The sequence below is a fragment of the Plectropomus leopardus genome, chromosome 10 (genome assembly GCF_026936395.1).
Source record: "Plectropomus leopardus strain MGB_pleo_1.0 chromosome 10, ASM2693639v1, whole genome shotgun sequence".
NCBI classification, from domain to species: Eukaryota; Metazoa; Chordata; class Actinopteri; order Perciformes; family Serranidae; genus Plectropomus; species Plectropomus leopardus.
This window is the reverse complement of record NC_142185.1, coordinates 12549357-12576930: the sequence shown is the minus strand read 5'-3', so window position 1 is coordinate 12576930 and position 27574 is coordinate 12549357. Positions and strand designations below refer to the sequence as shown.

At 38.6% G+C, this 27574-nt stretch overlaps 1 protein-coding gene across 1 annotated transcript in view; it reads left to right on the top strand.

Annotated features, from left to right (window-relative positions):
- The window catches only part of thsd7ba (thrombospondin, type I, domain containing 7Ba), a 241697-nt gene that overhangs the window by 128219 nt on the left and 85904 nt on the right, over positions 1-27574 (top strand). The window contains exons 9-10 of the mRNA XM_088083067.1: positions 2869-3027; positions 10574-10774. Of these exons, the coding sequence (XP_087939193.1) occupies positions 2869-3027; positions 10574-10774 (360 nt within the window). The remainder of the gene's footprint in view (positions 1-2868; positions 3028-10573; positions 10775-27574) is intronic.

Sequence of the window (27574 nt, the reverse complement as noted above, 5' to 3'; positions counted from 1 at the left end):
CTGGAGATGGTAATTGTGTAGCGAGACTGCTGCTGCTGTTTCTTCTTTTCACTGAATCCCTCTTGAAGCAGGATCCCTCTGCTGAGTGATAAGTCAGTTCAGTAGACTTTGATTTGGGAGTTTTGGAAACTTGCAGAATCGTAACTGATGTCAGTCATTTTTTAAGTGTATCATATAGTACCATTGTCTTTAAGGATAGGGTATTGCACCTCAACACTTTTTGGGTAAAGACTGAAACGTGTCTGTAGAACCAAATATCACTAAACAGGTGTACAGAAAGAAGTAGTGTATGTCTGGTCAGGTCTCATACAGCTGTTAAAATGCAAGATTTATGCATGCATTTCAAGTAATAAACACCATGTTGGATGTGGTAAAAACAATGGATTCATTTATAGTATATCTGTCTTTCGATGTGAATAAATGAGTTGATTATTGGCAATTTGTTGGCTGAATTGATTTAAATCTTGTGTCTGTTGTAATATCCCTGGGGGCCTCCAATAAAACAAATCACCCTAACTGGTTGTGAAGTCTCTATTATAATGTTTTTGCTGCTCCCAACAATGCACTGACGAAAGCATTTTCTGCTGTGTTTTCATTGTTCTGGACTTGACTTTGACCGTTTTTAACTTGATGCAAGTGATATAAACCAAGGAAATAAACCGTTTTCTCACATTCTCAACACATTGTCAGTGCCAGCTCATCAAATACCGATGCTTAGTCAGAGGCCCCACATGTCAAACTATCAAGCTCTGATACCCCTCAAGTGTCAGTTTTGGACACTCAGGGACAACATGTTAATTCACACTTGTGACATACATCATATTTCTTTAAAAACAAACAAACAAAAACCTGTTTTCACAAGAAATGTACAATTATCTGCTCATTTAATGCATTTCAAAATAAACTTGGAAAAAAAGATCATTGGTTTGATTTTAAATAAGTTTGTTACTAACAAAATGTCACATTGCTAACATCACTAGCATAGTATGCCACACATTCTAGCACACTACTTTATTAAAATATCTTGATTGACTTTTGGTTTCGACCAGGACAAAAGCGACAGTGTGAGGTCCACCTCCTCTCCCAACCACTCTATGTAGACTTTCTCGCTCTTTATCCTATGGCAGTTGCTCAGGGTGTCCCAAATTGCAGCCACCTGGTGCATCTCGTACCGCAGCTAAAGGGGGCCTTAAAGGGGGTCGGTATCTGATGGCAAGGGCCACTGACCAAGTGTTGGTATTTGGTGTGTTGGGAGTGAGACAAGATTCTTAGAACTTTTGAATAAAAGATGAAAACTAAAAAACTTAACCGGGTTTTAGGCAATGCCTAATTAAAATGCTTTTGGTAAATATATTAATATAATAAATAAATAAATAATTTAACAGAAAATGAAATGAATACAAATGAAAAGCCAGAATCACCAAGCCAACTGAGTGTTTATGAACTAGAAATGGATATGCTAAAAAGTGAAACTCTTTTCTTCTTTTTTTTTTTAAATTTTCAATTAAACAAAATGAAACTTTTAGGCTTATAAAATCAATCATTGGGAGAAAAAAAACGAAGAGCATGCATACCAAGTATTTCATTTATCTTTTTAATTAAGCACAGTGGGTAGTTTTTAATGACTTTCAACTATAAGCTCCTCTTTTGAAAATCACACTCTTTCCTGCCTAATAAACATAACCATTTATTCAATAATGACTTATTAATTTTGCCTCATCCAAATTTTTCTTATTGTGTCTACTTGATGAGTCCTGTGTAGCCCTGTGTCTTAGCTGAGGTGTTTTGGCAGTTCCTGCGGGATTCCTCTTTAACTCACCAGATGTGTTTGGAGAAATTCTACATCAGTGGCGTATTTGGACAGTGAATATGTCATCTTAAAATAGATTATTAATGAGGGCAGCTCTTTGAACCAATAGATGTGAGGGACAAAGATCAATACGTCAGCTGTAATGTTTACCTTGACGTGACCCGCATGGCTTTACTTAATGCAAACAGATAGGGCTGTATGCGTGCAATATGTAAAACAATTTGCTGCTGTCGGATTACAAAGCAGAAAGATCTGTAATCTACTACACACATTTATCAATGTGGTTAAGCAAGCAACTCATTTTAACAAAGGAGATCAAACACCATGTAAATTACTTTTGGTAAGAAGACAAAATGCACGACGGACATTTAGTGAATTTCTTTTGGGCCCTCATTTAAATGGAAATTTGCCACTCAATGATGTGCGGAGGGGCATCAAAATGGAATATTAGACTGAATAAATCCCCATGTTGTGGAAAGGCAAAAAACCCTCATTCTGTTTGAGAGACTAATGTCAGAGCCCATTACAGGTTGCTGAGCTTTCTGTGATCCACAAATGATACCAGCCATGCTTAGCCGTGAATTGGTTATACTGTGTCTTACCTTAATATCTCCCTGTTCAGCTCCTGTTTACTCCCTTAGCTGGCCGCTGCCCTCTATTTAATATTCTCCTGAGCCAAACATGAGATGAGAAGAGCATTTTTCCTTTTGTTCTTTCTTTTTCCCTTGTATATTTTTCTTACTCCAAAACAAGCTTTGTTAAAATCGGCTCCTCACCACAGTGTACATTTGAAACTGAAGCTGTTACTTCTTTCTGTTTCTTCTGTCTTTACAACCAGAATTAAATTAAATTCATGTTTTCCAATCTGATGACAGTGATGCTTCTTCATCTTCTTCAATCTCTTCACAGCATCTAGCACATTCTTCTGCTTGCATTCCACATATATTACTCAACACGCAATGGCACACACGGACACACACACTCTACCACTGCCTGCATGTGTCTGAGCTCGACTACAGCCTGTTAAATCTTTGCCTGTGTTCTGTTTGTTTGTTCAGTGTCCAGGCCTGTGAATGCCAGGCTGTGCGCTGGTGAAGAGCCCCCCTTGGCCGTCCAGCACTGCTCCATCCCTTGCCAGCACCACTGTCTGCTCTCCCTTTGGTCACCGTGGGGCGCCTGCCTACATGACAACTGCAAAGAACCACATGGGAAGAAAGGTATGATGGAGTAAATCGGATATGAGAGTGAACATGCTTTGCCTTTTAAAAGATTTGCAGAGCCACTTGTAAATTTGCAGACAGTGTTATGTCATTGTAGAGTGTCGCATTGTGCTATAATGTACAGAGCATGCTTTCAGAACAAAGAATCTTTATCTTATTCTAGATACTGATGATAATGTAAGCTTTGCACATGCAAACCTGGCAAGTCCATCCTGATGACGTGAATTCAACATTTTGTTTCGTACTCTGTATCAGTCTGGACTGTCGCACTACTTGCCTTGACAGACAAACTCCTTTGGCCTTCCCTTACATTTGCTCTAGCCTCTACTACACAAATATGGTGTCAGTTAAAGTAGATCTCAAAAATACAATGTATTAATATTTAGTCAAGGTCAACTTTATTGTCAATTCTGCCATATATATGGGACACACACTAGGATGAAATGTCATTTCTCTCAGACCCCCGGTGTAAACATGCAAGTACAAGAACAAAACAATAGGGAAAGTATAAAAAGTAGGCAAGTACTTGTACTAAAAGTTATACAATTACAGTTAAGGGAGGCAAATATGAAAATGCACCAACTTCAAGTACGGAGTAGCAACTGTATGTATAAATGCGAAGTGATTGATTTTTTCTATTATGCAGTGAATGATATAATGCAAATTGGATGGATGGTGCAAATATTATAAAATGGTTAAAATGTAGTGCAATACAGTTGTGCGAGTAATGTAAAATGTGGGATTTAGCTCTGAAGCATGTTCCCCGGAACAGGGACACATTTAGAGCTAAACAAATTTGCAAGTAAATGTGTCATCCAAAGGATCAATTATTAGCAGATGAGGTTAAAGTTGTAAAAAAAAAAAAAAAAAAAAAAAATAGTGCTTATTTACATTATAAAAAGGGTATAAACAGTCTGAGTTATTTAGAGGTTTTACGATTTGCATGTTATGTGTATGTCATCAACAACAATCTCCATGTTGTTTTTGGGATGCACTGGTGTGGCCAGCATATTTTGCTTTTTCCCATTCAGCAACCAGCTGCCTGTGGAGTGCTGAATACCAGTTGGCAAGCGCTCTTGTTGTATGTCCAAGGCATTGTGAACGCTGATCTGCATGGTTGTGATCCCCAGCTTTGAAGCCTCTCGTATCTGCATGTCCGTTAATGCAATCAGTGGGGAATCAACAGTAAACATGAATTTGTACCAGGGAACATTCTCCCTCTTCACCAATGGATGCAGTTAGTAAATCAAGCTTTTGCCAAATCCAGTCAGAAGAACATCTTTTCCTCCAAGAAACTCTGCTAGTGCATCCTCTTGTACTTGTGTAATTGTTGTTACTGACTCTATTTCTTCAATAACTTTGCTTGTTGCTAACGTTACAGTTAGCGCTTGTTGGTTTGATAGCCAACATTACTGTTTTGCAAGCAGCAGCCTGTATGTTGCATCATCAGCTACAACGCAGTCCCTGATTGGCTGCTTACAATGTAAAGGGTGGTGCAAATCCGTGATTCAACAGACTGGCCCCTAATGGACTGTAATTTCTGGAAAGTGTTTATGGCCCCGGGGAATCCAGATTGATATGCAGAGTGAAACAGAATGTTGAACTCACGTTATCAGGATGGTCTTACCAGATTATGCACATGCCACCTCCCATCAACAATGTCTGGTGCCATCAGGAAGTTGTACAATAACTTAACTTACAATAAATAATACCGACCACTATAATCAGCTCGTCCGTGTGCAAATTGGATAATGCATGATAGCTGCTGTTGTAGATGTAACATTCCTATAGAAGGTAGACGAGGGTATTATTTTCAATGCCAAAGAAATGTTCCAAGATGCCTCATCCTTCCATCTGCCTTCAATAGTGGTACATTGGTCTGTCAGAATCATGTTTGACAGATGGAAGGACAGAGGGATGGACACAGGCCATTCAAAGGACACTATGGACAGCTAACTTACAAGCTCAGAATTAAAATAGATAATTGCACAGATGGGCCAGTGGTGAATTCATAAGCACTCAGTCAAAAAACAATTAGCTGTTGAGCTCTACTGCAGAAACTGTGGCCACGTCGGTTGTATACTTGCAATCAGCTGTTCACAGCAATTGTTGCCTTAAGAGCTTAGTACCTTTAATATGGTCAATGAGGGCTTTAAAGTAACCTTGTTTAATGTATTCAATTAGGCATTTTCATGTCTAAGCAATAGATTGTGTTGTGTATGTAGGAGAGAGACTAATGTTGCAAGAGATCGATGTTGTCGGAGCAGGAAAGAAAGGCAGTATATGTTTGAATTGTAAATTGTTTGTTGAAAAGCGGCTTGCTGAGAGGAAGCATGCACTTGAAGAAGATGGTACGTTTGAGAGCCATAGCAGACTAGAGACAGAGAGCTAGCACACCTGTAGTTCAGCTCTCAATCCCTAGGCAGGTGAGAGGAGTTACAGCAGATAAGATGCTTCCTGTCTGTGTGTGTGTGTGTGTGTGTGTGTGTGTGTGTGTGTGTGTGCGTCTGTGTGTGCGTGCGCACATGGTGGTGTACTCAAGTATTCAGTGTGCTCGTGCTGTCTGAATGTTCTTGTCTTTTTTCACAGGTGAACGCGTGTCATATCTGACTGCTTTAGAGAGGCTACACATTGTGTGTGTGCGGAGTACTGTGTGTGTGTGTGTGTGTTTCTGTCAGAGGAGGAGCTGTTAGTGTGTTAGCGCTGTGCTAAAAGGGCAGCGTGACCTCGTCCCTGCCATGAGTAAATGTGCATGAAAGCCCCCCAGGGAGCGACTGGAGTGTGGATTGTTCAGGTCAGTGCCCACACTCTCCAACACTGGATCTCTATGGGATGAGCCAGCTCCTCTCAGAGACAGTGTCATTAATACATTTCAAGGAGTGGAAAACACAGCATCTGCTGTTTCACACAGGGCTCTCTTGTGGCATGGTGTCTTTTGATGGCATTCATAAAGACCCGCAGCGGGTAGAGTATGAAACCGATTGAAAAAATTGCTCCCAGTGAGCTCAGTTGCCTGCGAAGCAATGAACACATATTGAGGAGTAGGGCATTGTTATGATCCAAGTCGTTCGCTCATGGTCCTAGAGCTGCGGAGAATTTCTTGCTCCTATTGAATGTACACTTTGCCTTTATATTTTACAACATCAGAATAAACTGTGATCCGTCTCTAACCGAAAGGCCCGCGGGATCTGTGTTCAGGTAGAGGAGCCAACCAGCCATGATGCCTGTGCCGCCCTAGCTTTGCTCTCCAGAAAATTACAAATTTAAATTGCCTCGCAGTGGCTTTATGTGCTTTTCACATTTTCTCATGTTATCTTGTCCTATCACTTTTTGCAGCTATGTGGGAAAATGAATTGAACACGGGAGGTTAGTGGATAGAATTTGAGTAATTCCTTCACTAGAAGTCCCCGAGCTGGAGGGAGCGGCATTTCTGAACAACAATGTGCTGAGAATCACTGGATGGCCCTTGTTTCCCTGAAATAAACCTGGTTTGACCAAGAAACCTTTCAATTATTAATATCCGTGGGGGCATGCCCACGCCAAATTGTTTTTTGTGGTCTGGATGTGAGTAGCAGTAAGTGCTCTGGGCAATACTGCAATCGATCCACAGTCTTTTTGCTCTTGGAGAGCGCACTGTTGCAGCTCCGCCCGGTTCAGGCTCCTGAACTGGTGCCTCACACCAGAAGATGGTCGGGGGATGTAATTTGTACAGTGGGCATCCTGGGGTTAGACACTTCCACCTGTAAAAGGAAAGGGATGTGGGACCTTTCTGCCAAGAGTCAGAGCTGTGGTGAAATGAGTACGGCTCATAAAGAAAAGCTGCTGCTGCTCAAGTGTCGAGGTTTGGGGCTCAGAAAAAGCATATCATCCCTCCATTTTTCATCAACAAGATCATTTTTCCTATCATCAGGGAATAGAAGCGCTCAGTAGTTGAAAGAGACTATAGAGACATTTTGTGAAAATTTCAGCTTCGAGGGAATCAATCTTTTAGACCAGGAAGTATAAATTAAAATTATTGGCCAGTTAGGTAATCAATAAGGTAATTGGCCTAATGATAATGATTGTGTCATGATGTTTATCATTGTATCTCACAATTGCTAATCACATATTAATACCATATTTAGAGCCATAAATTATTCATGTCATGTTATATCCCCTTTTACACCTCTTAGTGGTAGTTCACACAAAATATTTGGAACCCCCTCCATTCCCCCAATAAAAAAACATTATTACCATTTATTTTGGCAAAATTAAAAATATTTGCATGATAACTTGATGCATAATAGGCAGGCACATATTGGGGCATAAAAATTCACCATAATTCAGGAAATTAAGTCTTTGATGTTTAACATTTTCTGGCAGAGTACTCCCAATCATATGAGTCCCCCAAGTGTTGACACCTTCGCCCTTGCATGTAAGGCCACTTTGCAGGAGCTCTATTAAGGACCTCAACAAGACGAAAGTGTAGAGATGCAACACATCATCATTTTTTACACATTACCCCCTACTGCCTCCCTTGTTTCCTGCACGAATGTCTATTTCTCCCGACTATTAGTGTTTCACAGCTGGTGCATTGTAGTGTGATATGATTGAATTAGCCAATTCAATCCTTATTAAGAGGCCCCGTTAGATTTGTTTTTATCTGTTTACTGCAATAAGCCTGTCAAAGGACTAAAACAGTTTTAAAAACTACCAAAAGTCTCTTATATTAATCCTTTTTTATTTGACTGATATTTTTGTGAAGCTGACAAGTTGTTTTCCACCAATATTTCCTCACATATTGTTGCAAAAATGTACAATCTCTTCCTCTTTCTTTTACAAAATGTAACTGATGTCCTCGGTTTTCAGGCTGGAGACCTATGTCACATATCATTTCCTACTTTAATTTTCTTTCTGCATTGCTTTACACAAACATCTTGGAGAAAAAAAGCTGTGTAGATAGAGGACACTACCAAAATGAAACATGGGAGGGTGGAGTTTCCTTATGACTTCAAAGTGCAGATCTTAACTACTTACTCCTCAGGCAATCACTGATTTTTCAGTTAGCCATGATATTTCTTTTCACCTAACATCTGAGCAAAAGGCTTTTTTGGTTCACACTGGCTTAGCAGATAAGATTTAGTGCTCAGCCTTGGGGCTTGATTATAGTCATAATATATCTAAATTGCATCATAGGAGATTTCAGATGTGCATGTCTTATTCTCAGCTACTACTGTAGGCTATCATCTTGACACAACTAAATGTTTTTTTTTAATTTGGACTTACTATGACATAGCCATTATCTTTCTGCGGTTAACAATTGAAGTTTGAATACAAGTTGAAATGAGTTTTGGGACGTTTCTTTGTCTCCACTACAGAGATGTTCAGTATGTGCCAGTGTGAAGCCACTGCACCTCAGCTGGCAGCCCCAAATTTAGTAACAGAAACGGCGGCAGCATCGGAAAGACAGTGAGACTCAGTAATTGGAGAGACAGGTGTCATTGTGAAAGGCATGTCTACCACTGTAACTTGACCCCAATCACTCACACAATCCCTACTTTTTAAAGCACCTTCTCCTTTGCCGTGCAGTTTGGCTCATTATCTCCCTCACCTCCCCTTGTCCCTCTTCTCACTTCTGAAATCCAGGTGGAGATCTTTTTTTTTTAATTTTACCTCCACCATGGAGGTTTGTTTGTTGGTTTGTTTGTCTTTTTGTCAGCAGGATTAGGGGAAAACTACTGGCTCAATGTTTGTGAAACCTGGTGGAATGGTGTAGTATGGGCCAAGGAAGAGCCCATTAAATGTTGGAGCAGATCCAATCATGAGGTGGATACACATTGCTCTCACTTTCATTAGCATTGCAATATTGCGCCTTAGCAAATGTCTTTATTTAGTTTATCAATTGGTCGCTCCACCCCATGATATTTGGCGTCATTATGTCTATCTTTCCTTCATAAAAAAAGAGAAAACTTGTTTTTTAGTTGAATATTTTTATGTGATTTATGTTTGTTTTGAATGTTGAAAAGTGGATGAAAATTGGTTATTAAAATGTGTAGTTTAACTCTCGTTTTCATGGTTGGAATATTAGTGTTTCAAGTTAGACATTTTTTTGGACTTATCATAGCTTACCCTAGTTTAGTAACCTAAATGGACTCTGCTTTATATTCACTTTATAAGTATGCTCAATACATGAGTATCTTCTACTGTAAACTACAGTGAACAGTCTCTTTGCTGCAGGAAGCATCAACTTTTGGATGCATGAGGACATGAAACTGGAAATGTGAAAAGTAGTCAAAGTATCTGGGTATTTAAGAAAAAAATGTTCATACTCTGAGGTTATACTAAACTACGGCTAATGATTTTGCCACAGGAAACAGTATGGGGGCCAGCTGATAACAAATGATCTCATGTTACAGTTAAACAGTACACTAAAAGATGTTTCTGAAAACATTTTAGACTAGAAAAGGGCAATACAGTAAAAGAATCTTAGTCTGTGTTTGCATTAAAATATGTTTTTGAAGGTATTCTAGGTGAGAAAACGACAATGCAATAACAGAATCTAGATGTTCAGTTAATCTGAGTTTAGTCTGAGTTAAAGTGAAAGGGGCGACGGGGGGTCTGTAGTCTTTGTGTCTGTGGTGGCAGGTATACCAAAATGTGAAAGTACAATCTTTAGTTCCAGCAACAGCCCTAGATCAAGTGAAAATCCGCCAGATGAAAAGTTTCACATCATTCGCCTAGGAGAGGAACAGGGAGATGTGGGTAGTGCTAGATGGTGAGACGTTTATCACAGAACATTCGCACATACCACCCACAATGTCAGATACACAGCTGGCTGAAAATCTTCAGATTATCCCTTTAGTGAAGTTTGTGGGAAATATGATGATGACAGGAGCCTGGTGGATTGAGAACCGGGTGATGGTCATAATTTTAAAACCAAGGAGCAGGATGGGAAAGGATACAAATTCACATCAAGGCATGAATCAGACAGAATAACTGTACCCTGTATTAAAAGCTCCCAGTAATTAGTAAGTAGATCTCATTATTACAAAATATCTCATTCAGTGCAACAAAAAAGTGAGGAACTTAACAGATGAATGACAAAATCATACCTTTATCAGGCATCATTTTGGCATAGTACACCAAAAGAGAGTTGTGACAAAAAAATATTCCTTTTTAACAAGTACAACTTTACTGTGAAAAAGCCACGGTGGCCTGGCATTGTCAAACAACAGTAAAATAGACTCAGATTCTTCTTTCCCTTTCTCCCTTCACCCTCCTGTTTTAATTATTTATCTTTAAATTGCATGGTTATTAGAGAGAAGGGGCAGTTTTTGTCCTGGTGCTGGCTACCGCAGTTTTTGAAAGACCTATGTCACTGATCACAGAAATAATGTCAGCTAAAGTCCACATCTTAATACTGGATTCTATTCATTGGCTGAGAGGGTTTCTGTATACTTTGTGTGAGACAGCATGTTTACTGTTGCCTTATCTTTTGTGCAGGAATATCAATTGCTTTCTCCTTGACAACTGTTCCCTCCCTTCCCCTCCTCCTTTCTGTCAGGTTTCAGACAGAGGAGGAGAGAGGTGCGGTGGGAGTCCGGCAGTCCTCTGGAGACCTGCCCTCATCTGGTTGAGTCCATCCCCTGTGAGGACCCTGCCTGCTACCTGTGGCAGGTCCAACAAGAAGACAGATGCATTCCCGCTAAAAGCTCCTGTGGTCCCGGAACTGCAGTGCAGAATGTGACCTGTGTCAGTGCTGAAGGTACAGTCCACAATTTGCATCTTAAGGGAATTTGTTTCAAAATTAAAACCCCGGCTCACACCATGGAGCTTTTCTAGCCAGCTCAGTTAGACCTTCTTCCTTCTGCTAAAGTCTACTTAAAGGAATATTTTTGACATTTCAGAAAATATGCTCTTATACTGTCTTGCCAGAAGTTAGATGGGAACATTGATACCATCCTTAAGAGGTGCTTGGAGGCACTATTTTTGACAGAGCCAGGCTAGCTCTTCCTGTCCGTTTACAGTATTTATGTTCAGCTAACAGCCTCTTGGGTGCAGCTATATTTACATTTTGTTGTTGCTGTGTCTCTCCAGCCAGTCCTCAAGTACTGCTGCTTTTGCACTGCTTTGGGTATAAGATCCTGAAGCCAAAGCCACATTTTGTGTATCTGCATGATACACTGCTGGACCACTAGCCATGGTGTTGTTATACATTTTTGGACAGCTGGATAGCAGCAGATAGTTTCAGTTGAGAACATGACCAGACGGAACCTGTCTTGTCTGCACGATACACCGCTGGACGGTGTCAGGTTGAAACACTGCCGGTAACAATGTAATATAAAGAGCACGAAGGTCCCTATAGGGTGGGTAGAAGAGGTGTTCACTCTCCATCTGAATGTGATGTTTTTTTCTACACCTTACCATGTGCCTCATTTGCATAATCTAAACCATCCGTGCCAGCATGTGTTTGTAATGACATCACTGTAGCAGCATCCCGGAACAGCAACAGGAGACACAAAAGGATATTTGAGCAAAATATGTAGACTTGGAAGTCCACTGCAAAGTGGCAATATGTGACGTCTTGGGATGAGAACATGCTGATCTCTTGGATTCGTGCTGTTTATGTTCTGACACCTGGTTGCTCCAGTTTTATAAAGCCCCGACTCTACCTGTGCGCTGTGGGGGCTCACTCCTATACAAATCTCAAACACAGAAAATACAGGGAAAATAAGAAAATACAGGCAGAGGGCACAATCTTAACTGAAAAATACACAGCCACGCACTTGAGATGGATTACCTCTGTATGACTTTATATATTGGGCTACATTCTCACTCCGTGGATTAAATAGGTGCGCGTGTAAAACTACAGTCCGATTCATGCTTTTAGTTTTACCATCTTGGGTACGTCAGTGAATCATTCTAAATTGGCAGGTGTGTGCTCGCTATTTGCGGTCAGCATACTGCGATGCCCCCATTTATCTGTCAGAAGAAATACAGTACATTTGCCTAGATAATGGAGAAAGAGGTGAAGTTGTTAATACACACATATTAAGGCCCTGTCACACCAGTGCAGGCTGTTGGTGAGTGTCTGTGAATGTCTTGGCATTCAGGAAAAGCTGATAAGCCGTTGGTCACTCTCTGCAAACATGTTATGTCGATCTCTGAAGATAAGCTCTTTCCTGAAGGCACAGGCTGCGGTATCTTCCAGCAAGGTTAGATATGCCATCTTAACACCTGCTTAGAGGTAAATCAGAATCATTTATATAGCCCACATGCTTGTTAATGATAATAACATTAATAATAATAATAATAATAATAATAATAATAATAATAATAATAATAATAATAATAATAATAATAATAATAATAATCAAATAATAATCTAACTAATTAACTTAATGGAGTTAAATGTTATGGGGGAGGAGCCATCATTAGAGGCAGATTCATTTAAAACAATTAAATCAAAAACTGTTATATTTCAGTATGGACATTCTCATATAATCCATATAAACTAGGACCGGGACACTTGGTTTTTATAGGCAAATATTTTAATTATGACAATAAATGCTCATTTCCTCTGCAAAAAATCCCTCTGACACCCACAAACATCTGGCTGTTTAATTCATTCATTCATTCAAACCTTTATTCAGGACTTGGGAAATCAATTGAGGAAGACCCTCATTTTCAATGATGCCAACTATCAACAAAGACATTAAATACAATGAAGCAAACAAATAACAATCAAAATAGAAATGAAATCATACAAAACAACCAGAAATAATAGCAATAAATCAGGTCAAATGACTCTGCTGAAGTCACAGGTATTTATTGGCTCCGACTTTGATCAGCAATAAGGGAAATACAACACCCGGGTAAACGTGCTAATTGCAGCCTGTTAACCAGTGAGATGCAATGACGCACTGCCACTAATTACTGTCCGTTTTCACCTGAGCAGCACTAAAACATCATTCCAAATTAGTCTGCACTGAGTTTGAAAGAGAAGTGGATAAGTATGAGATATATTAAAAAAAGTAACCACTGTTAATTTTTCACAGACCTCTGTCTATGCTACTTTGTGCTGTTAACCTGTTTCCCGGCCTGTCCATGATGTCAAGCGGACACAAACATACTCATCTGCTGCATTACTGTGTACACAGCTCTGCTGTACTGGCCTATTTTTATCGGCTTTACTCCTGTTTAAAATTTGAGTGGTAAAGGGGTATAATTGATAGTGATAAAATGGATGGTTGGTTGAATTAATGGTTTTTAATGGATGCAGTGTTAATATGCAATGCATTTAGTTAAAAGATGTGTACATTTAAATTTTCTAAGACAGCTTGGGCTTCATCATTAGCTCGTATACATGGTCCAAGGCTGTTTCAAATTTGTTTGCAGAAGACAATTTCATATAGGGATGTATTGATGAATTCCAGATTTGTAAAATGTTTATAAGTTCTGTTTAGGCACAGATTTGTGCATACACAGTGCTTGTGAATGAGGCCCTTGAATGTTATAAAATCAGAGTTAAAAATTTAGAGTTTGCTGTATAACTCAGCCAATCGTCTGACTTTAGTCCTCAGGTTTATTGTGCAAAAAAAAATGCAAGTGAATTTATCTGTTCTGATTTATATAACAGCTATGCTTTTTTAAAATTGCTTGGTATTTTTTAGGCTCATGTGTTTTTGAATGACTTTAAAGGTATTAACCACAGACTGCAACACTAATTAGACTAGCTCTTCAAGTCGCAGTAAAATTCATGAAGGCCATTGTAGAGCCATCACGTAATGTTATCAGTAGCAGTGTGACACATGAACCATCAGGTATAATGTGAACCATTGTGCTCAGCCACATCCTCACGTTAGGTGATAGGAACATCAGTGTTAACGAAGCATGCATTATTCACGAGGGTCCATCACCGAGTTTATGGGCACAGAAAACATTGGCCTGATTAAAAGTCAGAATCACAGCTTCCTACCAGGCATTAATTGCTCATCTCCATCGATAATAAACCTAATTGCACCCTTTTTTGCTCGTGTTTTATTATTCTGTCACAATGGATCATGTGTATGTTTATCAGGAAGGCAGTGGAGGGTCCAAATGTATTAGGCAACAGGAGAGTCTAATGAGTTTTGACAGGACAACTAAGAATGCAGGCTTTGGCGAGTTTGAGGCAAAAGGCTTATGAAATTATCTGCGGCAGATTTATTGTTGGAGAATGTTGACAAGTTGTTCACTGTTGCATCTTTAATTGGCTTATCGGACTTACTATTCAAGCACTGTGAGTTATTTTCACACACATTCACAGCAGTGTCAGGGCCAAGTTGTTCAGTGATGCAAACTCCTGTAAGAAGCTTGTTTCGGTTTTGCACAATGGGACTGTATAGCAGTGATAGTATAGGTAAGGACTATGAGGATCACTGAGCGAGACAGTATAACTCACAATCTCACAGCTAATACTGAATGTGTAAACAAAAGTTAAAGGCATGGCAGAATAGTTATTTCCATTTTAGATATTTGCATTTCTGATCTGAAAAGTAACAAATGGTCTCTTTGTGTCTTTACATCCATGATGTTTACGATTCATATCCAGGCCAGCCATTGGGTAGTTTAGACACATTTTTTTCAAATTGGGACATGGCATTCCCACTTTGTGAGTACTTCCTCTACTACTGCCATGAAGAGGTTGAAAAGTAAAACAAGACTGCGTTGGCGGCCTCTAAATCCCTAAATCAGCCCTCAAAAAAATACCCAAGTTGTGGTGACTCATGGTCAGAAACACCAGTGAGTTAGGTTTCTTGCCCTTACATTAGCATCCTAGTTACAAAGTAGAGCATGAATATAATTAGCAGATTATTTTTCCAGTGGTAATTCTTTTAGTGCTGTAAATTAGTAAGATGAAATCTACACACTTGAGCTGCATGGTTGTGTTCCTGTAGGCTATCCACTCTTGCTTTTTGACCCCAGGGAAGTGAAGGAGAGTTTGATTGTAATGTTAGTATATGCAGCATCCAGCAGCAAAAGTCAACACAGTCCACGGAGCCCTGAAACCCTGCCCCAGCTGCTACCCAGTGCCCTCTTCACTTGTGTATTCAAGGTTTATTTATATTGAACATGTCATGTGTCCAAATTTCACCAAATAGCATGTCCTTGGGTGCCAAGTGATACACCCATCAAGTGTGAAGTAGATCGGCTGAACAGTTATGGGGATCCGGGAAGGACACACAAACAAACAGAGATTACTTGCTTTATAGTTCACTACATGCTGATGGAGACATGAAGGGTTTTTTTTTTTTTTGTTTTTTTTTGCTGTATTGTCTAAATTTTGAATTTAGATAATTTAGATTTTTTTAGATTAATTTAGAATTTAGATTTTCCTATGAACAGTTCTGATAAAATGTGACTTTAATAAGCAAAAGTGTTTGGCAGGCTGGCAGCCCTCGTGTCATGGATTTGACTCTGCAAATGGTGTCAATTCACTTTACCCATATAAATGTACCATCTACATGCTCATTATGCCCTTATAAAACCCACACCAAGTATTTTTTTTTTTTTTAATCCAGCATTGCTGTATCTCTCTGTCTTTAATGAATTGAATAGGGGACAGATGGGAAAACAAATAGATGATTAGATGGACAGAATAAGTTCGGTTGCTGTGATTATTTTTCTCAGTGACCCCCTTTGATCCATGGTCAAGTTTTTCTCCAGATAGAATATGCTTTTAGTTACTTTTCTGTTATGCTTGCCATATAAATTTTGTAGACCTTGAAGAAAGCAGACGCTAATTGCCAGTCTGTCTGCACATTCAGACTCAACACATTTAAGCTGTCCTTCTCAGCTGTTACACAAGAGCAATTGATGGACACTTTGTCTTTGCAATACTGAAATGTTGGAAGACGGCAGACATGCTTCTCTCCTGGGAAAAAGTTCAAGGTGTTGCCAGTCACAAAAGACTCTGAACTCGTTGTATTTCAAGTCTTTTAAGGTCAGCTGCAACAACCTCTACCTACAAAAGACTCCCAAAATCAAATACAAAACAACTCTTATGAAGAATACACTGTATACATAAAGAACTCATTTCAGTACACAGTTGAGATGCGATATCACAATGAATTACCTGCTCAGTGATCTGGCATCCTTCCACTCCTCTCATCTTATGTCCCTCAGGTTGAGTGAGAATTATAAATAGCCAAATAAAAAACATAAAAGGAAATAAGTCTAACACCCGATGAATGCCACTTCACATTTTGACTGGCATAATCTCAATATTCTTCACAGATTCAGTGTACGCCACAACAACCTGAAGGCCAAATCCAGTTACTCAACTAAACTCTTTGTGGGTGAATTGCTGAAGAGAGTTGAAAGTCGTCTTCACTACAGCAATGTTCATTTGTCATTTGTTCATTTAATTCTTGACAAAGTCACAAGTATTTTTATTTTTTATTTGTTTGTTTGTTTTTAAGTGGGAAAACAAATCACATTTTCTACATATTTCTCCTTTCACATTTCCATTTTATTGTTATAATTATAAATGAAATACAAGAATTTAATGGGTAATTTCCTAAATGTTTATTACGCAAACTTTAGGAAAAATGCATGGAGCGTTTGTAAAATTGAAATGTAATAAAACAATTGTTTTTCACTGAAACAAACAATGGAAAACTATAGACAATTACAATTTAATTTTTTAATGACAGAATTAAATGACAGTCTCGACAAGTCTTTTGCTGACCTAAAGAGGGTACGTACATAAAACTGGGCTGTGTATGCAGTAGAATGACATAAATATAGTACTTTTGAAATTATTACATCTCATGTCCAGGAAAATAAAAGAAAAAGGATTGTGGCATTTTCTCTTGTTTAAGGCGTAGAGAACATACAACTTCTAGGATGCAATGCGTCACACCTGACCAGTAAAAGCGAGAGATGCATTGCGACACAATGGCGGCTGGCTGGTAAACAAACAATCTTGTATTACAGTTAAATGGTATGCTAAAAGATGTTACTGAAAACATTTAAGGTGAAAAATATGTCGTGCAGTACCGGAAACAGTGCTGCTTAGTTTTACTGTTTGATTTCGGTTTTATCGGCCTCCATTTTCATTGTGCAGGAAGCAGTTTGGTGCCTTCTTCCTGTTTACAAACTCTTGCAATTACGCCAAACAGGGCACTGAAATATGTTGTTGGAGACATTTTAGGGGAGAAAAAGGCAGGGCAGTATCTAGGCTGGCTAGTTATCACAGTTCATTGACACATTGTTTTGATACAAAGCCTGTTGAAAATCGGCAAAGTAACCCTTTCAGTCTCTAATGCCCACCAAGCATAAATACTTTGGTGAAAGACTAAACTTTTGATCTTTCAGAACAAGTGACTGTTATGAACCACCACTCATACCGGATACTTTTTACCACAGCTTCAATCAGAGTACATTAAATCCAGCCCTGGAGGTGGATTGCTAATGATGTCTGCAACATCTCGGGCTTCATGTGGTGGGCTTTCTATAAAGAGTTTCCAGTAATATTTTACAGTATTTTACAGTTCTGTGAAGAGAGCAACGGGAGTCTGAGCTGCTGTGGCAGAGATGTTTAGACTGACTGTGGAGAGTAGAGCACCTGCATACATAGCCACTGTTGGTTTGGTTTCAATCATTTTCCCTTTTTAGTGCTGAAAATATTTGACAAGGTGAGACAGGCGGAGAGGAGTGAGAGAAGGGAGAGGAAGGAGTGACATACCTGCAAACATGAAAGTATTGTTTATAGAAAACCAAAATGTTGTCATAAAGAAAGCACCTCTGATATTTATGGATGCACATCTTTAAATAGTAGTGTCTTGCTCTCTAATCATGCAAATCATTGAGCTGACCTACCTGTCTTTGTCTAAAAAGCTGATGTGATTTGCACTCTTTGAGTTTGTCAAAGGTGTTTGAGTTGGAGTTCAGAGCTGTTTATGGATAAGCAGTGAAAGGTTTCTGAGAAAAGCTTTAAACAGGCCCTGTCTGTAATCCAGCTCCTCTTGGCCTACACTCTTGTTGTTTAAGGCAAGATATTTCCGATTGGAAGAAACTACTGAAGTTAGTCAGTGCCTATTGCCCTGGTCTAGTTTCACAGTGTCCCCATTTTAAGCAGAGGCTTTCTCTCTCATTGACTTAAAATCTGCCTTAACCCTTGTCCAAGGCATAATACTCACACAGCATCTGCAGCTCAGGATCTTAAAAAATGCATAATTTTCCCCTTACCTGTAGTCCTCATAGACTTTATTTAAAAATGGATGACACACCCCCGCCCTTACCCCATTATGCCTAAGTGATGTCAAAATATCCAGGATCCAGGTTTTGATATATTGCAAGGGTGTTGCCATTGAGAGCTTGAGACTGTGCAGTAGTGATATCCACGGTGTGGGAGTTCCCGCCAAAATAACCGTCTGACCAATCGTGAGCGGCTCCATTAAATGCGGGTGCATGGATGGCTGTTACAGCTGTCAATCATGGCAGAAAATTCCCTTTTTGTATAATTAATTAACTCATTAAAACCAAACTTATCATAAAAACAAAAACTTGAACAAACATCAGGGTGATGAGAACTACCTTCAGTGTCAGAAACCATCTTTGGGAAGAATTTATTTGGCGTGTACTTTAACTTTTTAGTTTGGCCTTTGTACATTCACTAATATGGAGGGGCGGGATGTTTAACCTATACATATGTATAGTCTATGGTAGTGCTATTTGTCAATCTAGATTGTTTTGGTATGAGTTGCCAAGAGTTTAAGATGTCGGCCGAAGAGAGAGTCTGCCTTCTCTTAAATGGAGCTAGATGTCACTCGGCTTGTGGTGCTCAAATGCCAATAAACAAATTTGAAAAACTCAACAGCAATGGCTCTTTTCAGAAATCATGACCCCGTTGCTCAAGATAATCCACAGAACTTGTTGAGAGCAGTTTTATGAAGGAACTATTTTCTCTCTACCAAACTACACCCACCAACTTTGTCACAACACCAAAAGAAAAATGCATCGACTAATTCTTTCAGCACTATAGAGCTAGCTAATGTTACAGCCCAGCCGAGGAGGATGCCTGTAACCTTGACCGAGTGGCTGAGGCACATCTATTTAGAATAAGGCAGTTATACAGTTAAGATTGATTTATTTACAGGTGTTATTGTCAATCCAGAGCGGCATTATGTACAGTACAATCAAAAAATAAATAAAACTAAAAATTAAAAAAAATAAACAAAAAAATAAAACATATGTATCTTTGTATGTTATGTATGGGGTTCACATCAGCACCTGTACACTGACTTATGTGTCCTCATCAGAACATTTCGCAATGTGTTAGTTTTAAGAGGTGAATGACAAAATTTGGATTCTGTGATGAAATCCTTCAACAGTCACCTCATTGTCATTTACCCCTCACAGTACATACAAATTCCCAACTCTCATTGATTTCTGAGGGCCGATACTTGTGGAAAGGTCAGCCATTGCCTGGCTTTCTTTGCTGACAACCTTGTTTGCCATTAAGAGTGTCTCCATTAGGACCATGCTTTTATGTGCTGAACATAAGAGTTGCTGCCATGTTTAAAAGGGTTCAGTTTATTTTCAGCATTTTGAGTCACTTGGATCATGGCGTTACAAATGCTCCCAGTGTGCAACTGTGTCAGATGAAGATATAAAAAGAGAAAAGATTGAAGCCATGGAGGTAATTGTCATTGAAGTTAACATATTTTTACAACCAATTGAAGAAAGGGGAAAGTGGGTGTTTGAACTCACAGGTACCATTTAAGATTGTGAACTTCAATGAAGTGACATGCGCCCAAGAGATATGGAGTGTTTCTCCACTCTACTTACTCCTTGATTGAGTAAGCATATGCTCTCCAATTTCTCAGCATAAAACTAATCTGCATTTCAAACCTGAAAACTCGTGAAGTTGTCTGAAGAAAGTCTATGCCTGTGGAGAGTAAGAGGCAGCACTTTCCCAGGAAACTTTATCTGATGGGGATTTAAATTATTATCTATGGCTGCCCAAGCAATCAGAAAACATCCTCTATCACCTAGAGACCAGCTTTTATTGCTTAGCAAATACAGGAGGTAATTCTTAAAAGCACTCAGGTATAGATGAAATGGAATAGACTGGCCAGGGGGTGTTTTAAGGACATTTTGGGGCTCAACCAGGAGGACAATCCAGAGGGATCTACCCCTAGGAAAATAACTTTGTTACATTACTGATAAATGTGCATCAATCTTGTGTATCACACAGTTTTGAGCACACCTTTAGTTATCTTATGTTTAGCCTCTACTCACCTGTCTCCTGTTGTCTGCTGTCCTTCAGGTTGTGTTGATAAAGAAAAACATAGTCCTCAAAGAGTGCTGAAAACATTAGTGACTCTATACAGTATAATTTGTGCCTGTATATGTTGGAAGTTCTCTGTAGTTTTAACAAATTATTACACATTAATGTACTGACACATTCATTATCAGTGTACTGTGTGATTAAATGCATTTCTAAAGGATTCAGTGAAGTGTAAATATACAGTTAATTAAACAGTGTTAAGATCTTTCTGGTACAGATGTACTATGTAAAACTGTTACCTGTTTGCACATAATGTGTAAGAGTGCTGATTGCCTGACAACTCTAGCATGTGTCGTTGTGTTATTATGTAGTATGTTTAGCATGTAGGCACTGAATAAGAACCATACTAATTCAATTAATGAGATTGTCTGACTGTTAATTAGGATCAGTGCCACAAGGATTTTTTTTTCTTATAATCAAGTCTTTTGAATCTCCTTTTAGATATCTTTACATTGTTGCTTGTTCTATTTTATCACTTTTGCATTCATTCTTGTTCCCATAGTTTTAAAACAGTCAGACTCAGAATAAGATTTTTTCACTTTGGACCACATATCATGGTATGGAGTATAAATTTATAATAACAAGTAACACTTCCAAAGCTCAAAAATTCATGATAGAAAGAGTAATAATTGACCTTGTTTTCAGTTCATGGTGTCCTGTCAACCCTTTCTATATGTGTCTTTTGCAATGGTTGTCAATGGGGGCAATGATTTTTGGGCCGTAGGGAATTTTTTTAGTGAAGTACCACTAGAGGCCACTGGGAAAAAATGGCTGCAGGGCTATGTTGCTTTCCTGGGGGCTTTGAAGTAGGAAGATAGAAAAATGCAGCTATACAAAGGTAAACAATCAGAATAGATCTTTTGTACAGCTGAGTCATTTAAAGAGAGGTGGAGCATTACTCTATGTAAGCTCCTAGCCTACATATTATCCTTGGTTTGTCTGTCTGCAGTAATTAGTTTGAACATGGACGAGTGGTTTATTGGTGGTCCTATTCTTGACATTGTGTTTTTACATTCAAGCAAAATGCGAAATCCTTTCCAAACCCTTGTATCTTCTTGGTTTTTTTAGGAATTAAAAAAAAGGCTTGGCAACCATTCTGTTTTCACAAAGTACTTGTCAAACTGCGTTAAAGTCTGCTTTATATTCGCATGATGGCATACACTGAAGGTCATTGTCAGTGTCAGTGTCAGTTTATTGTTATTTAATATTATGTTTGTTAGCTAAGCTGTTTAAATATGTTGATTCTTCATTGTAAAAAATACAGTAAATACAAAAGATACTACTTCTACTGCTACCACGTATAATAGTATTTATTGGGTCAGCACCAGGAGAAGCTTGCCTAGAGTGCTATTTTCCATAGTGCAACGTCTGCAGGAGCTGTTCTTTTAATCTCTGCTTGACTTAAAACAAGTGATAGTATATCACTGCTTTTTGAACAAATGTAATCCAAGGTAATAGGTATGTTTCAGTGATATGCAAATTATTGCATATTGATATTGCTCCCTACAACACAGGATATTGTGAGTTTTTTCCTTGCATTTGTTAATAATTCAAAATGTTTGTTTTGGGTTTTTTTTTTTAATGAGAAACCTTTCAATGATTGAGTTAGGAAGAACTGTTGTGTAAAATGTAGCAGTATTTGGAAAGCTCTGAGTATCACACATGCATTCCTTTTTGTCTGTTAACTTGACTGACTTGTGATTGACATGAGGCAGGTCTTATGGTGACACCAGAGAGAGTGTGAGGTTGTTATACCCAATTAAAACGACCCTTCCTGTCTCATCATGTGGCTTTCATGTAGAGACTAAAGCTCTCACACTTTAAATCATCAAAAACCCACTTATCATCCCTATTCATGTTAGTTACTAAGGAGTGCATTACTTGCACTTTTGAGCTGGAAGGATTCTAAAATTGTTGCAAAAAATAACATGGCTTCTCACACCAGGAGGCTAATGGGCACTTATTGTATTCCACTATGACTTTATTGGGCTGTAAACTATGGCTGTGCTGTGTTAGCCTAACCCACTGGCTTTTTGCCCCAGGCTTTGTAAAGTTTTTTTGACAGCTCCCACAGCTCCCACTCGCTGCACAGCGACCATTCACACCAGAGTAGTCAGTCCCATTTCCCAAACTAACTATCAACAACTGGGCACGATGACTCAAACACACTGGGTGCACCGGTGACTGACAGCTGACATGACAGCTTTAACTTCTCATAGATGTATGTTAGCTAACCTTCCCAAACTCATCAAAACTTCTGAACTCACCATCAATAACTAAACAGTGTAGTTACCATCAGCCTGAATTATCTCTCTCCTTGACTGGTCAACAACATTCAGGCGGTGATAAACTTAAGAGAGCAAACTGTCTGCGAGACTGTCCCTTATGATGAAATTCTAAAGTTAAATGATTGACAGGCGGACACAGCAAAAACAATAATTAGTGACCCAGGCTAGTTTGTCAGAGCCCACTTTAATGTTCACAATGATTTTGTCCAATTTGCCTTGTTGCTTTTGCCTGCCGGTTTTGTCTTAAAAGCTGCCCGCACAGAGTGGATGCGATTATTAACTTTTAAGCAAAGGCGAGGACTTCTCGTCTTTTTTCTACATGTACCTGAATAAAAACGATGAAGAAGATTAATTGGTGGGTGGGCGAGCGGAATAGAAATCATGTTGAAATTGCATGCAGGAGGCAGTGGTATTATATGAGTAAGAGCCCCAACTACAGATCCCTGTATTAATAATGCAAAAGACCCCTAGGGCAGCCATCTATTTGCAGAGCCCCCCCCACACACACACGCCCCCACATGTCTCCTACATAAGCACATATACACAGGATATGTATTTGGATTTATGTTATCATACCATTTTTTTCTTGAGGCTGCGTTTCCAGGCAAAGCTTTGTGAGTCTTTTGTTCATATTGTTTGCAAACATATTCATTAGTCCTTTGTGGTTTTAAAGCAGAATGATTGTTAAATAATTACTGATATTCTAATGCCTGCAAAAAATACATCTAAACAATTGTTAAAATATGCCCTAGAGCATGAGGAAAATGGCTATGTTTTGCATGATGTTGAAAACTTGCATATTCCTCTGTACATCTGTTTAGTGTAAAACCTAGGGTTGTAATTGTAAATGTGTCAAAATAACCTCATATATTGTGGCCTTAGTAAGGATGACTATAGTTTAACTAAACATAGGGTCTGTTTGTGTGCCTCTATCACACCAGTTTATGCACTATTATTTGAGACTTTGTGAGGCTTCTCTGCTTCTTCTGCTGAAACTATATAGCCTTATGATAGTATATAGCAAGCAATGATTGGCTGAGACTAACCACTCGTGGTATTGTTTTGCAGTGTATGCACAGCATTAATTAAAACAGTTGAAACAGAAATTTAATTTGCAGCTCTTGTATTGAATAGTGGGTGGAAAATAGCAATATGAATATTTAATTTCATAGCATAGAAATAATAGGTGTTGATGTTTCCTGAAGGATTATACAGAAAATGTACAGGAGCCATGCGGCGCAAAGCACACATTTGCATAGCACTGAATATGCTTAGTGCACAATACTGAAATGCCATTGTGTTTTAAAGTGAAGTTTTTGTGTTCTGTAATGTCATGAAATTGATCTGTTTTTGAGAGCTTATTTTGCTCTCTGATTTGTTTTGTTAGTTATTTAGATTTCTGTTCTTTGGTCGGGGATGTTATAAAATGTTGTGTTTCCTGTTTTGTTCCTATGGTGTTTTTGTTTACACCTCAGGGCCACTATGCATCGTTTCTGGTGTTCATTCAACAGTTTGAATGTGTAATGCTGTAAAGAAAAGGAAATGCTGCCATTACAAACTTTATTTTTACGGCGATTTTCAATGTGCAGTGAGTGCTTTAAATATTGTTTTATCACATCTGCAAAATAACTAAGGCTAAAATTACATTCAACAAAAATGTAAACATGACATCTTTGTTGGTTGGATCAACTGCAAAATTTAGGGAGACAGCACTGGAGACAGCACATTGTGAAATGTACATTCAGCTCACAGGCAGCAGCTCTTGCTGACATTCCTGCAGTCAGTATGCCAATGGCACACTCTCCCAAAACTTGTAACAGCTTTGTGTCCTTGTTTCCTACACCTGTGTAGTATGATGCTGTTTAATCAGTATCTTGATATGCCACACCTGTCAGGAAGATTATTTGGAAAAAAGATACGAACATGGATTTTCACAAATTTGAGACCAAAATTTGAGAGAAATGTATCTGTTGGGTGCATTAAAGATCTTTAACTTAAACTTGTAAAAAAAAAAAAAAAAAAAAAGCCAAAACAATAGTGTTGCATTTTAATTTTTGTACAGTGTATAAGTTCATTGGGATGTCTTCTGCCTGAAAACAATTGGTTTGATTTACCTCAATTAAATACTCCAGCCATCGCTGTAAAAGACATACAAGTTATAAATGTTTTCTTAACTTTAGATAAAACTCTACTTTGCAGTTCCCATTTAAAGTTTTTAAATATAATCATGCTGTATCTCATTGTCCATTTTGCACTCCAAGTGCAGAATAGGTCCCTTATCTCCCCAACAGTTGAAACTATATAGATGGTAAAGATACGGCACTCATGCCCGTCCCTCTGAATGTGGGTCAGAGAGGTTGATTTACAGAATCTATGGTGCGTACCGTGTTTCATTTTATGCTCACTTTATTTAAAGCACGGACGGCTGCAGTAATTACCTGGGTGGGAGCCACGGTGTGGCAAGACAATATATTTCTCATAGCTTAAAATCTCACTGCCAGTTCAAAACGATTATGCAAAGCGTCAGTACAGTTCCCAAAGTATTCAAGTGCTGCAGACTCCTGATCTTTACTCAGTCGATGTAGTTTGAAATACATAATTCTAAAAAATATTCCTGGTTGCTCATAAGTAATTTCCTTTTTCCTTCAGAGTTATAAATTATAAAGTAAGCATATACTTCATATCACTCCCACCAAATTCTAAAAAAAATGTTTTTTGTTTGTTAACTTCAACTGCAGAACTTTCCACAGTACTTCCACTTGTATCTTCATTAAAAAAAAGCAATAATGTATCCCAAAACTGTAGCCTGTAGGACTTCACCATATCTTAGAGTAGACTAAAGTCTCCTGCTGTATATACAGCAGCTACTTTGATGGCTGGAGATCTCTGATTCTTCAACCTCATGGGAGAAAGGTTTTCCTCAAGGGAGTCTCTCACATCTATCTGATGAGGTGATACCTACATTTGCTCTCTCCTCTGCCTTCCTCTGCATCACGGGTATTCACTCATAGAAGAAAAAAAAAACAGACAAATTGATGACAAATCTGCCCTGGGGTTGTTATTGTTAAACCATATTCCATGATGTAGTGGCAGAGTTCAACCAAGTTAATGATTCTGCTGTGTGTGAGCGTATATCAGAAAACAATGCTTGGGCTGCTGCTGGCATTGTTTTGACATCAGGATGGTATCCCTGTTTCTGAAATTGATCTCTCGCTTAGACAGAGAGACCTTCGAGAAATCCATGGCACTCTGCTGACTCTGGGCAGGGGCCAGAAGAAAGTACAAGGGATGTTTTTTTTTTACCAAGGGTATTACTCAGTCTTTAACATTCATGTGAGACTATTTTTCTGTAAGTTCAGTGTTTAATTACACAATAAGAGAGTCATTATCATGGAAGTACAGTAAAAAGAAAAGGCTCTGTCTTTCTTGTAGCTGTAGAAAGACGAGTTTACTGGGAGCCGCGATAAATATTTCATAACATGACTGCAAGATGAAGGGTGAAGGATAGCTTTTAAAACTAGCTCAGAATACCAATGGGATGGCCTTATAATTTTCTTTAGATAAAGTGAAATTCTATTTGTGTTTGACAGATTTTATTCCAACACTGACTTGAGAAGGATGCCTACTTAAGTTTGGTGTGAATGAAAGGAAATTTGTTTCCCCCAAAGGATCAAAAATGTTTTGCATTTGTCAGACTTTGCCAATATAAAAACAGAGGGCTTTCTTTTCTTTAAAAAAATGAAAAATCATCCTTCATGCAATAAATTCTAAAAAACCAATTCTTAGACTTGTTAGTATTTACAATGACATACGCCTTTTATACATCTTATTACCATGTGTTCATATTCAGATTGTATCTAGATTTAGCCTGATTATGTTTACACCTGGTATCAACATGCATCAACATTGTCAACAATGAGATCCCAGATCCCATCATTATCTGTTTTACATGTCATAACTGTACACCTCATTAGGATCACACACCCCTCTCTGCCAATAAAAGAAAACACAGGCCTTACAGAAAATGCTAAACAACTGAAGCACTAGAAAAGCAGAGCGTGTCAATACTCTGTGTGGACTGCATTTACACTTTCTTTCAGTGTGATCAGAATAAAAACCTGCTCAACTCTTGACATGGTTTGTGTATTCTGGTCACAATTTATCTGTCTGAGGTGCATTCACATGTACATTTTTATGCCATTGCACTGCCGATAGCCCTGGATACAGTGATAACATGATTCAGTTTTGGTGTTTAAAGGTCAAGGTGACTGTGACCTCACGTCTGTCCCACACTTGAGAATGCAATATCTCAAAAACACCATCAGGGAATATCCTCAAATTTGGCTCAAAAGTTCAAGTGGATTCATCAAAAAACTGATTGGAATTTGGTGGTTTAGGTGAAAGGTCAACATCACTGTGACCTCACAAAACATGTTTTTGGTCATTACTCAAGAATTTATTCTCTAATCATGAATTTCACACACGTTTAATAGGATATACTTATAAGGTGATTGTATTTTATATCCAAGAGCTCAAAGGCCATCTGTGACATCATAATGTTCTGCAAAAACACTTTTATGGCCCTTACTTAATCATCATGACTCAGAAACAGCAGGGGAGACATTGGGTGTCTACCTTGAAACTGTGTTGATTGTATAGATCTTCTGTGCTGCCAGGGGGAAGATGTGTGTGAAGCATTCATGTTTTCACAGACATGGATGTAAACTGTAAGTGCAACTTGACTGGTGCGTTGAGACATACAACCGCAAGGCAGTAATTCTAGTTAAGTATAAATTACCCTGTAAGCTTTAATCTGATTATTTGAGATGCATATATATTCCTATTTTAATGTCATGCTTTGTCTGTGCTTTTCATACACTCTTGGGATTTCATGCATCTCTTCCCTTTATTGGGATTTGAAGCCCTATCTGCTTGCTGT